The sequence below is a fragment of the Oratosquilla oratoria genome, chromosome 9 (assembly GCF_046742065.1).
Source record: "Oratosquilla oratoria isolate Oo_2021 chromosome 9, ASM4674206v1, whole genome shotgun sequence".
Lineage (NCBI taxonomy): Eukaryota > Metazoa > Arthropoda > Malacostraca > Stomatopoda > Squillidae > Oratosquilla > Oratosquilla oratoria.
The window spans coordinates 30,336,792-30,349,900 of record NC_134785.1 but is presented as its reverse complement, the minus strand read 5'-3'; the positions used below and the strand labels follow the sequence as shown (position 1 = coordinate 30,349,900).

General features: G+C 39.2%; 1 protein-coding gene across 7 annotated transcripts in view; it reads left to right on the top strand.

Annotated features, from left to right (window-relative positions):
- LOC143028303 (protein FAM151B) overlaps nucleotides 1–12,788 on the top strand; it is a 30,175-nt gene extending 17,387 nt beyond the window's left edge. For all 7 annotated transcript variants that reach the window (XM_076190182.1, XM_076190179.1, XM_076190184.1 and 4 more), the window contains 3 exons: nucleotides 1,379–1,492; nucleotides 3,981–4,172; nucleotides 9,322–12,788. In XM_076190182.1, the coding sequence (XP_076046297.1) occupies nucleotides 1,379–1,492; nucleotides 3,981–4,172; nucleotides 9,322–9,597 (582 nt within the window). In that variant the 3' untranslated portion in view covers nucleotides 9,598–12,788. The remainder of the gene's footprint in view (nucleotides 1–1,378; nucleotides 1,493–3,980; nucleotides 4,173–9,321) is intronic.
- Nucleotides 12,789–13,109: the final 321 nt, after the last annotated feature.

The following is a 13,109-nucleotide window of genomic DNA, read 5'->3' as shown; positions in this document are numbered from 1 at the left end:
TCTCCTTTGGTGGGTTAGGTTGTTGGGTGGGTGTTACATATTGGTGCATCTTTTTCTTGATAATGTCCTTTATCAAGTGATCTACATAGCCATTATTTGTCAGTAGATAACAAATGTGATCAAGCTCCCTGTGCATCTCCATCCACGTACTGGAGTGAGTTAAAGCTCTGCTCACAGAAGAGGCCATGATGGACCTCTTGTATGCAGCAAGACCCAAATGCCAATATTGACATTAGAATCTTCTGCAAACATACCCTAACAAAATCACTGATAATGCAGAATTGTAGTATATGAATTTACTTGCCAGTAGGCCACTATCACGGCTCCAACAGCTACATTGGTAGGACCTCCTACATGCTATGACACCATCTACAATATCATAGAAGTCAAGGTTCTATTTTCCAACATTATACAGAAGAACACAACATGAAACTGCCCCTACAGAACCTCATAAATCAAAATGAATTCATACACCTAGAAGACGACTTCAGAACACTCCAAGATGCTGAAGCCATTTCCATCACTTGCCAATGCCCTTCCATCAATGTACAACAAAGTGTAGATTTCATTTTGCCATTTAGAGACCCACATGAGAAACATGACCTACAACACAAGCAAAACACAATTGACCCAGCCACTCACTATCCAACATATCAGCGTTCAGGACCAGTCACTAGGTCTGCCACCAGAGCACTTCAAGCTCCAAACTAGCTACTGGGTTCACCTGCCAGCCAATCAGTTTTGAGCTATTCTTGCACTTGGGGAGCTTGATCCTGTGCCCGGATATAAATACACAAACCTGGTTAACTTTCCTCATTATTCTCCAAACTTCCAGTGAAACAACTGGCAGTATACACCCTTAAGAAGCCTCAGATCAAGGCAAAAAATTTTGAGTTTCAGTGAAAGATAGTCAACAATCTCCCCTGTTGCTAGAAGATTTTCAAATAAGTCGGTATACAGCAGCAGTCTAAGTAAGCTATGCTACCCATCAGAAAGAAATGAATAACTTCATCCCTACAAACAATAAGACTTTCCAAAAGATGAAAAATATCTACCTTAAAATCATCAAAGCATCCAGTGCAGTTCATTTCAATCAGAATAGCCTAAGAGAAAACCTGTGCCCAAGAAATATATATATGCATATATGTATATATATATATATAGATATATGATGTATATATATATATGGATTTATATATATATATATATATATATATATATATATACAGTACATATATATTTATGTATGTATATATATCTAGCCTAAGAGAAAACCTGTGCCCAAGAAATATATATATATGTATATATATATATATATATGTATATGCATACACATATTTACATACATACACATGTTTACGTATTTCCATTTTACCAGATCAGTTTTCCACTTTGGTTGAATGCTGACATATTGAGAGGCCCTGTAGAGATCAGCAGACCACCTCTGAACCCAGATAAATTCCTTACATTGTGTTCTATGGCCTTCCCTACTGTAAGTTTTTCCATGTATATCTGTAATCTGACCCTATCAATTTGATGACATTCTTTATAAAGGTTGTGCTGGATGTATCAAATAGTTTTGTTTAGGTGAGAAGCTGAGAATTAGTAATTTGTAGTTTATTATACTGTACTCAGGTCTAAGGTATAAAATCTTGTACCAGTACTCAGAATAAACCTATAAAGTTTGTTACCAGATTGAAGGGGTTGAGATGATTTTAACCTCATCAGTGTAAGAACCACCACTGATTGCATTTTGTTTGTATCAAAGCCCCTTTCACCCATCCATCCATCTCATCCTCGGTCATCACCTCAAGTTCACTTCATCCACCTTTGCCTTCCACACCTTTATTCATCTTTATTCTCTCTTTACATGTGTCAAAATCATTCCAATATTCTTTCTTCAGCTCTATCTACCATCTCCTTTTCCACCCCCCACTCTCCCCCTCACCTCTTCATTTCTCACTCTATCTAACCTTGTAACCCCAACCATACTTCTCAGACATTTAATCTCAAACACATTTAAACTTCTCCTCACTGCCTTTTATAAATTCCACCTCTGCACCCCATACAGTTTTGTTAGCATAATTACCACTGCATGTAATCTCCTTTTTGCATCCATTCCCAGCTGCCTATTTCTCATTACACTTTTTAATCCTCCAAGGCTTTTACTTGCTTCTCTCAATCTCTAATTTACCTCCACCTTCACACCTTCCTTTCCTGCCTCATGCAAACCTAAATACCTAAACCTATACACTTCCTCCAGCTTCTCTCCTTTAAGATATACTTTTAATTCTACCATCCTCTTCCCATGTATATCTTATCACCTTATTTTTACCCACATTTACCTTCAACTTTCTCTTGTGGCACACCTTTCCAAACTCCATCACTAACTGAATCAATTACTCCTCTGACCCTGCCATAAGTCCATTGTAATCAGCAAACAACAACTGGCTCTCCCCCCACTTTTCTCCATTTTCTTTAACCAACTTGAGTCCCCTGTCCATCTCCCTTGCATTTACTCCCTGCACCATCCCATCCATGTATACATTGAACAGCCATGGTGACATGACACATCCCTGATACAGTCCCACCTTTACCTCAGACCACTCACTCTCCATTTCCAATGCTAACACAGGCTCTACTACTCTTGTAAAAAGTCTTGACTGCCCTTGACAGCTTTCCCCAATCCCATATATCTGCAATACTTCCCACAGTACCTTCCTGTCTACCCTATCATAAGCCTTCTCCAAATCCATAAAGGCCCAAAAAACATCTTTACCTTTTGCCAAAGCTTTTGCAAATATCTGCCTTACCAAAGAAATCTGATCCACAAAACCTTTGTCTTTCCTAAATCCACACTGCTCCTCACCAATTAATTCCTCTGTTCCTCTCCTAATCCTCTCAATTAAAACCCTCCCATAGTCCTTCCCAACTACACTTAACAATCTGATGCCTCTAAGATTACAACAATCACATTTATCTCCTTTTCCCTTGTAAAGCAAAAATATACAGGCATTCCTCCAGTTTTCCAGCACTCTACCTCCTGTCTACCCTGTCATAAGCCTTCTCCAAATGCATAAAGGCCCAAAAAACGTCCTTACCTTTTGCCAAAGCCTTCTCACAAAATTGACTTACCATAAAATTCATATCAATTATAATCCTTCCATAATGATCCCTCTAAAACTATTACAATCACATTTGTCCCCTTTTCCTTTGTAAATGGAACTATACACACACTTCTCTAGTCCTCTGCCATTCTTCCCTCCTTTAGACACACATTAAACCTTGCTTGTCCCATGACTGCATGGCTAGACAATTTAGGGAATAACAACAACAACCTCACTAGCCAGTCCACTATAACTGTGCCTCCCTACTTCAGACACGTGCATGACACCCATCCCACCTAGGTGCCTTACCTGCTCTCATCATTTTCAAAGCTCTTTGTACTTTATAACATACATTTGATTAAAAATTTATTGTGATTAAAGATAGACCATGAAATTCTTTTGTTATTAGTGGTGTGTGATGCAACACCCTGTAATGCAAACGCAGTGCTTCTTAAGATTTTGGGGCAGTAGCTTCTTGTGGATGAAGGGATAACCCATTATCCACAAGGAGCCAAGAAGGAACAACAAGTGAGTGAATGGTGGATGTATGCCTTGGTTAGGCCAACCCTCGTACAAGGGGGAAGAGGCCTTTATTTATATGTACTGCTCAGAATAATAACTAATTATCTATAGTTCTATCTTATGGTTGGGATTGGTTCTCTGTAATTTTGGGCCCCATATTTTTTTTTTTTTTTTTTTTTTTGTTTTTTTTTTTTTAAATAACTCACAAGCCACCCTACTAGTTCATATCATGACATGAGGATCAGTTTCATTTTTTTTTCTTTGTTTCTTTTAACAGGTTGTCCTGTGCATTCATACTACCAGTATAATTTTCACCCATTCTAACTCAGGATAATTTTTTTTTTCTGGCAGGCCACCCTTTCTGTAGGCTGGACTACAAAGTATGTCAGTGCTAATGACCCACGTGGTGCTTACACTCAGGAAATGATGAAGGAAATGTGTGATGTGTTGGAAAGGAACAATATTGCTCAGCCCATTACTTTCCCCATTCGTGCTGCCTTTGTCAACAACTCACTTGACACTTTGGAATGGCTTGCATATCAGGCAAGTATTTTCAGATGATGAGATGCTGATATTTTCATTGACTGGAAATTGGAAAATATGGGTCTTCTATATGAAATTTTGTGTAACAATGCAGATATACTTTGTTATACAATTAGGTTTCGTTCCATGAAAGTTGATTGTAGGGCATGTGTTTATATAATGATTAACATATCTTGTGAGAATTTTTTTTATATTTTCATTTGCAGTAATGTTTTATTCAGAACATATTAGTCTTTAAATGATCCAACAGGATGTAGAAAATCAATTTCATTTCAGTTATGCTTTAGAAGATACTTTGAAATACATTTTTTTTAGTTTAGAATAATTTCTTGATTCAGTTAAAGAAAAATTAGATTAGATACTCAGGGAACAGTTTGACAAAATGTGCAAGTTTTAAATATTTGGAGTCCTTCCTGGCAGGAAATGGAGTTGGGGTGGAGGTAAACTATAGAGTGAGGGAAGCAAGTAGTTGTCTTGTGGAATTGAAAAGTGTCTTGAGAAATAGATATCTAGGAATTGATGTAAAGTGAAGGTTATATGAAGGGGTGTTTGTGCCTATGACACTATTTAGAGAAAAGACTTGGAACTTGTAAGAGACAGAAAGGGCAAGCTTAAACGTATTTGGGATGAAATGTCTGAGAAATATGACATCAGTTACAAAGTTGGATAGAATGAAAATTGAGGAGAGTGGGGCTAGGAGAGAGCTGGCAGATTTGGCTGATGAAAGATTATTGGGATGGTTTGGATGACACATGGAAAGAATGAGTGAAGAATGATTACTTAAAAGAATATAAAAAACATAGATGGATGAATTGTGAATTAAGGGGACAACTGAGGACGGGGTGGATGGATGGGGTGAAAGGAGGCTTTGAGCAAGAGGGGAATGTCTGTTGAACAGGGAAGGAGATGGCAAGGGATAAGTGTGAGTGGAAAATGGTTGTATAAGGATGATATTTTGATGCAGCCTGAAGGGATTTCTCCCCATCTTCTATACTTTCATCATGAGGGGATGAGAGAGAGTTACCATGTAGATAAAGTGGCCCTAAAGTGAATGTGCTATGTCTTCTTCCATTGCTTCTGGCTCAGGCAGTAGGCAGGAGACAGGGATGACCCTTCATCTATGAGGAGCTAAGATAAGAAGGAAACAATGGATGGAAATGGAATGGGTGGGTGTGGGTGCATACCATGGCTGGCTACCTCCCTTGTATAGGGGATGATTATGATGACATTCCCTAGGGTGTCTGGCTGAGCAATCCCATCTCCCTGAGGAAAGCCATGGCTGGAATGGGATTTCCCCATAAATATCTTATAGAGTATATGTTGTGTTGTTGGTATACACAATTGTGTACAGTCATGCAGTCATTCATAATGTGTTGAATAGTATGGGGTGAAGTGTTACATCCAGGACAGATATCTGTGATGCATTCATCCATCTGCCTCTGGTAATTTACAAGTGCTGGATGGTGGCCGCACTGCAACTTGGCCAGGTGGACTGTTCTCTTGAGGGAGAGAGGTTTCAGAGGGATGGATTTCAAGGGGTTTGGCATGCAGTAGTGTGTTGTCTCTGTCTGTTGATAGAGCAGTGAGTGATATGATTATGGATGCTTCTGGAGGCAGGTATCTGGTGGTTGTGGAGGAAGAGAAGAGAGTATTTGAGTATGATATTGGTATTTGGATGTTGTTTGATGTTTCTTGGCATATATGGGTGTTCTATCATGTGGTGTAGTGGGTGAACTATGTTTGTGAAGGCTGTGGTATATGTTTGTGTGCTTCTCATGTCAAGGTGATCCTTGACTTTGAGGACTCTCTCTTCATTGTTTAGATGGTCTGTAGGTGTTATTTGTTCAGCCTGTATTTATCTTTAGGGCTTTGTTCTGTATAGTCTGCAGGGTATTGTGGTTTCTTAGTGAGGTTAGAGGTCCATGCAGGGCTTGCATAATTAAACGCTGAGCATATATATTGTTTGTATACTGTAATGGTAGTTTCTTTGTTTTTGCCCTAATGTTGTACCTGCAAGTGATTTAAGTACATCAGTTGTAGGTGTGTGTTTTGTCTTTATGTTTGTGATGTGTTGTTTGAATGACATAGATGTATCTTATGCTATGCCAAGAATCTTGGGTGAGTGTGTGTGTGTGGTATGAGGATGTCGTTGTTGTTGTTCCTTAGACTGTCTGGCCAAGTAATCCCATTTCCCTGAGGAACAACATGGCTGGAACAGGCTTTTCCCATTGTAAAGTATGTATTGTATTTACCTAATTGTGACGCTGATTGGGCCCCATCCCCTATTCTCTAATTTTTTATCATACCTAGCCTCAAATTCATGTAGAGTTCCAACTTAACCTATATCCTTGATTTCCAATTATCTTATTTAGTTTGAACTTGTGTATTATTTGAGCTTGGGCTATATCACTTCCTAAGCTAATCCAACTATTTATGAATCTATATGGAAAACTATTGAAGCCCCTTAGACGTATGATCTTTCTTAATTTCCTCCCATAACCTCTTAAAGCCCTCCCATCTTTAATCAGATCTCTTCTGTCACTACAACCTATCCCCTTTAGTGACCTGAATACTATAATCATATCACCTCTTCCTCTTTGATCATTCAAAGTTAGCAGACCCTGTGCCTTTAGTCTTTCCTCATATGGTTTATCTGCCAGGCTAGGGACCAGTTTGGTTGCTGTCCTTTGTATTCTCTCGATCTTGTTTATATCCTTTAATCTGTGTGGGGACCATACTACTTATGCATATTTCAGTGGTGTTGGCATGCATGATTGTGCATGGAGTCAAAAGTGGGAAGTGAACTTCAACATCAAGAAATGTAGTATAATGGAGTTTGGAAAAAGTAAAAATAGAATATCAGGGCAAAATAAGATTGGAACAAAGGAACTAAAAAAAAAGTTAGCTCGGAAAGGGACCTAGTAGTAATTATCAGCAAAGACATGTCACCAGAGAAGCATATCAACAAAATAGTCAATTTACTAAGATCAATGAAAGTGGCCTTTGACTACTTGAATGGGGAAATGGTAAAGAAGATATTAGTCACACTGATAAGACCAAGATTGGAGTACACTGCAACACTATGGACACCCAGTACAAAAAAAAATATAAAGAAATTAGAAAGAATCCAAAGAGCAACAACAAAGATGGCACCAACTCTCTCTAAATTGACATACGAACAAAGATTGTCCAAACTGGAAACTACCAACCCTGGAACAAAGAAGAGAAAGAGGAGATCTAATGGCCATTTACAGAATTATGAAAGGGAAGGAAGTCCTTGACAGAGAAGATTTATTAAAGTGTGATAAGAGAAAAACAAGAGGACATGAAAAGAAACCCAAAAAGGATAGTTATAGAAGAGATCTGAAAAAGAATAGTTTCCCACACAGAGTGGTAGATATCTGGAACAAATTGGATGAGGCAACAGTGTGTGCAAAAACTATACAAGAATTTAAGAACAAATTAGATGCTGAAAGATACAAAGACAGGTCACTGTAAGCATAGCTCTCTTCCTGTATAATACAACTTGGTAAATACAAAACAGTCTTCCATAAAGTGTTGTATAGTTTAGCATGAAATGTTACATCCTGGACAGTTATCTATGATGTGGTCATCCAGCCCCTTCTGGTAACTTGAAAGGCTGGATGATGGCTGCACCGCAGCCTGGTCAGGTGGACTCTGGCATACAACAATGTTTGTTGATAAAGCAGTGAGTGTTATAATTAGGGATATGTTTCTGGCGGCTGGTGTATGGTGGTTGTGGAGGAAGAGAAGGGAATAAAGTGGATCCCTGCCTATCTGTGACTTGTCATTCATGACCCCACAAATCCACAATTTCCCAGAGGAACCTAACTAATGCATATTCACAATTCTTGCCTATCTGTGAGGCCTATGCATCTCGGCTTAAGTATTTAAAACTGTATAGGGAAGAAACATGGAACATAAGAGAAGAGAGAAGGAGTTTGAATGTGTTTGAGATGAGGTGTCTGAGAAGTATGATGGGGGTTACTAGGCTAGATAGGGTGAGAAATGAGGAGGTGAGGAGGAGAACAGGAGTGGAAAGGGAGCTGGGAGATAGGGTTGATGAAAGAATATTAGGATGGGTTGGACACATGGAAAGAATGAGTGAAGAAAGACTAGTAAAAGAGGTATGGAAGGCAGATGTGGAGGGAGTGAACATGAGGGGACGTCCTAGGATGAGGTGGATGGGTGGGGTGAAGGGGGCTTTGGGGAAGAGGGGAATGTCTGTTGAGGAAGGACGGAAGAGGACAGAAGACGGGTGAATGGAGAATGGTTGTATATGGATGATGTTGTGATTGCATGAGGTGGAATGGGCGGGGGGATGGAGGGTGAGGTAGTATGTGGGAGCAAAATTTGACGCAGCCAGAAGGGATTTCTCCCCGTCTTCTCCTTTTATGCAATGGGGGGACGGAGAGGGGTGGTCACCGATTTAATGAAGTGGCCTTGCTGTGGATGTGCTGTGTCTTACGACACTGCTTCTGACCCAGGGCAGTGGACAAGGTGCAGGGATGACCCGTCATCCAGGAGGTGCTAAGATAAGAGGGAGGGTGGAGAGGTGTGGAGTGTATTCAGGGATGAAATGGGTGGAAATGATTTTATGCCTTTTCCTTTTTGGCTACCTCCCTTGTAAGGGGGAAAAAGCCTTGGTATATGTATGTATGTATGTAAACCTTAAAAATTATTAGTGGATTTTGGAATAGCAATACACAGTATATAAACTAGTATTAGATTTAAATATAAACAGTAAAAATGTGGCATAGGATGAGAGCATCTCCAGAATTAGTTTCTGGCTAAGCTATATCCTTTAAAGCTTACTTTCAACTCGCAACCACCCTCTTCCCTTGTACATCTCATCACCCACATTTACCTTCAATGTTCTCCTATCCTCTGACCAAAAATAATGATTGCCCCAATCATGCACATGAGATTTTCAGAAACTAGGAGAGGAGCCTGAGGTAAACATATGTAAATAGAAAATTGGAGCAACAAGAGTTTGACCAGGAAAAACAACCACTTAGCATAGAGTATATTTAAAAATGAGGATTAAATTCATGAATCTGTTTTCCATGTTATTAATATTGTATCAATTTGTATTTTGGATTTTAAGTGATTTTATTTTTGCTTACAGGTGCCAGATAGTACCATTACAGTGTGGAGTGCAGAAACAGATTCTGTAGACATGCAAGGATTAGTAGCATTACGTAACAATATTGGACATGATGTAGTCTACTATGATCTACCAGAAGAACAACAGAAAGCATTTGAAGCAGCCAAATTTGAGGATGAATATGGAATAAGTAGAGGTGCTGCAAGAAGTTCGGTACTTTTCAATGGAGCCCTTAAAGTTCTTCTTGCCTGTGTGGTTGCAATTGTAGCCAAAAGTGTCATGTTTGACTGGAATTGATGTAAAGAAAATGGAAATAAAATAATGATTGGGAGCAAGAGATTGCATGAACAGAAAATGCAAACATTAATAGTTTGTGATTGTCTTTCCTTGGGTTGAGAAAAGTCTCTATATCATATAGTATTGTAGTTTTTATACACTTATAACTTTATATAGTAATACAGGTACACCATCAGTTTTATTGAAATAAAATGCCCAGTACCTCTTTTATTCTCAACTTGATTATAAGTTGACATTTGAATTTCTTACCCACCAGAGTAGGTCATGGGGTCACTCCACAAATGCTGTTTTTACCTAATTGTCATATACAGGAAGAGTGATACAATCATGGAATCCTCTATTCTAGCCATATTTATCTATATATCAAAAAGCTTCTTCCCCTCTAAGAGGGAAGTAGCCAGCCAAGGTAGGCACAGATCCAACACCCATTTGTTTCCCTTCTAAGCTCCAATTATCGTTGAGGTGAGGGCAGTTCGAAGAATCCTGCCACTGGCGAAGTTGGACCAAGGGCATGGTTCATTAAATTCCACGCTACAAAGCCCTCTGTGAGGGGCACCGTCCTAGCCTCCCAAAAGGGGGGAGTGTGTGATGTTAAACCATATCATCATCATCATTTTAAATTCAGCTTGTGGCTGGGTCAGAAGAGGGTCTAAGGCAGTAAGTGACAGAGGTTGGGAAGGTGGATAATAGGAAGAAATTTTAACTAAATATGGTTGAAAGCAAGGTTATAAGATATACAAGGAGGAGTGCCAGTAAGTTGGAGGTAAGTCTTACAGGAGAGAGGTGAGAGGAGGTTGATACCTTTAGGTATTTTGGGCCACATATAGCAGGAAATGGAGTAGTAGAGGTGGAGGTAAACTTTAGAGTGAAGGTAGCAAGTAAATATCTTGGGGGAATGAAAAGTGTCATGAGAAATAGGTATCTGGGAAAATGCAAAGAGAAGGTTATATGAAGGGATGATTGTGCTTGTGACACTGTATGGGATAGAGACTTGGAAGGCAGAAAGGAGAAATTTGAATGTGTTTGAGATCAAGTGTTAAAGAAATATGGTAGGGATTATGAGGATCAATAGAGTGACAAATGAGGAGAAGAGCAGAGTTTGAAAGGGAGTTGGCAAATGGGGCTGATGAAAGAATATTGGGATGGTTTGGGCACTTATAATGAGTGAGGAAAGACTAGCAGGAGTGTGGTAGGCAGAGGTGGATGAAATGATCTTGAGGGGAAGACCAAGAATGAGATGGATGCAGGGAAGTAGACCATAAGTAAAAGGGGAATGTCTTTTGAGCAGGGAAGGGAGAAAGCAAAGGATAGGTGTGAGTGGAGAATGGTTGTAAATGGGTGATAGATTGATGCAGCTCAAAGGGATTTTTCTTGATCTTCTCTATTTCATACGAGCGGACAAGGAGGGAGGGTCATCATGTAAATAAAATGGCTTACCCTATTGTGTATGTACCATGCCTTATTGCATTGCTTCTGACCTGTGCAGTGGGTGGAAGACAGGGATGATGCTTAATCCATGAGGAGCTGAGATGGAAATGAATGAAGAGCTTATATTTTGTTTTTCAGAATAGAAGTTATAACAAATTTTATTCATATCTATATATAAGATAAATGTGGGTACAAGTAAGGTGATGAGATGAACAAGGGGATAAGATGGCAGCAAATTAGAAGTAAGTATTAAGGGAGAGAGGCTGGAGGAAATGGATAGCTTACTTGGGGGTGAATGTAGCTGGAAAGGAAGGAATGGAGGTGGAGGTAGAATGTAGATTGAGAGAAGCAAGTAAACACCTTTGAGATTAAAAAGTGTAATGAGAAATAGACATTTGGGAAGTAGTGCTAAGAGGAGATCATATGAAGGGGTGATTGTGCCAACAGCACTGTATGGGGCAGAAACATGGGACATATGAAAGGAAAAGATTAAATGTGCTTGAGATGAAATGCCTGAGAAGTATGGTAGGGGTTACTAAGCTGGATAGAGTGAGGAGGAAAGGTAGGTGGGAGATAGGGTTGACGAAAGAGTATTAGGATGGTTTAGACACATGTAAAGAATGAGTGAAGAAAGATTATTAAAAGGTGTGGAAGGAGTGAACATGAGGGGGTAACCAAGGATGAGATGGATGGGTGGGGTAAAAGGGGCATTGGGAAACGGGAATGTCTGTTGAGGAAGGAAGGGAAAAGACAAGATAAGGGTGAGTGGAGAATGTGGTTGTGTGGATGATGCTGTGGTGCATGGAAGGGAGTGGGGGTTAGTATGTGTGAATGATATTTTGATGCAGCCCAAAGGGATTTCCCCCCCATTCTCTCTTTTTCTGCATGAGGGGACAGGGGGTTGGCCAATTAAATGAAGTGGTCTTGCTGTGGATGTGCTGTGTCTTGCTACATTGCTTCTGACCCAGGGCATTGGGCAAGATGCAGGGATGACTTGTCATCCAGGAGGAGTCAAGAAAAGAGGGAGGAAGGGGTGGTGCATGGGAGTGGAGTATGTGGGGATTAAATGGGTGAGAGTGTATTTATGCCTTTGACTTTGGCTACCTTCTGGAACTAAATGCACTGGAAATTTGGTGGTGTACCAGTAGTAGTAGCAGAGGAGTAAGTTCAAGTAGAAAGATATGGTGGTCAGCACTTGAGTAAATGTCATTTGTTAAATTTGAATATTGCCATACATTCATACCAACATGTAGTTTGAATTTTGTGCTGTCTGACCAATACATTTGACAGTAATGTGTATAAGAAGTTATTTTATTTTTCATATTAGTGCTATTTATATAAGAATTGTAGTCACATATCAGTGACAGGAATCTGCAAGTGGTGGTCCTGTGACATGGTTACTTAGAGGCTAAAGATGTCCTCCCAGAGAGACCTGGGTCATTGGATACATAAATATATACACACACACAATTATATATACAGTGGTACCTAAAAAATCGACCGCAATTCATTCAGAAAAGTTGGTCAAAAGTTGAAATGTTTGATTTTTAAAACGAATTTTCCCATTTAAAATAATGGAAATACAATTAATTCATTACAAGCCTAAGATGAATTACATATATAAACAGAAATACATTCATATAAATGATATATATTGTAAACATATACGAACATTGTGTAAAGTGTATTAAATGCATAAAAATACAGTAATAATAAAAATACATGTACAGCACTGCAACAAAATAATAAATATAATAATATCATACTGTAATACATCACCTGTTCATCTACAAAGCAATGGCGTATGTGAAGGGCTGGGTGTGGAGGGAGGGGAAAGGAGGAGGAAATTATTCCTTGGAAGGGGAGTCCCCTTCCATAAAACAATTCAGCAATTGGGCTTCATGAGTTCTTTCCCTACATTGTCTTTTTTCTTCTGGAGACTCATCATCATCTTGAGTAGGCTTTCTTTTTTCTTTAAGGAAGAATTTGTCTAATGTTTGTTGCACTTTTCTACATTGTATGATTTTTCTGAAGTACGTCATGACGTTATCGTTGAAAATGTTCATTGCACAGTTGGCAACCAC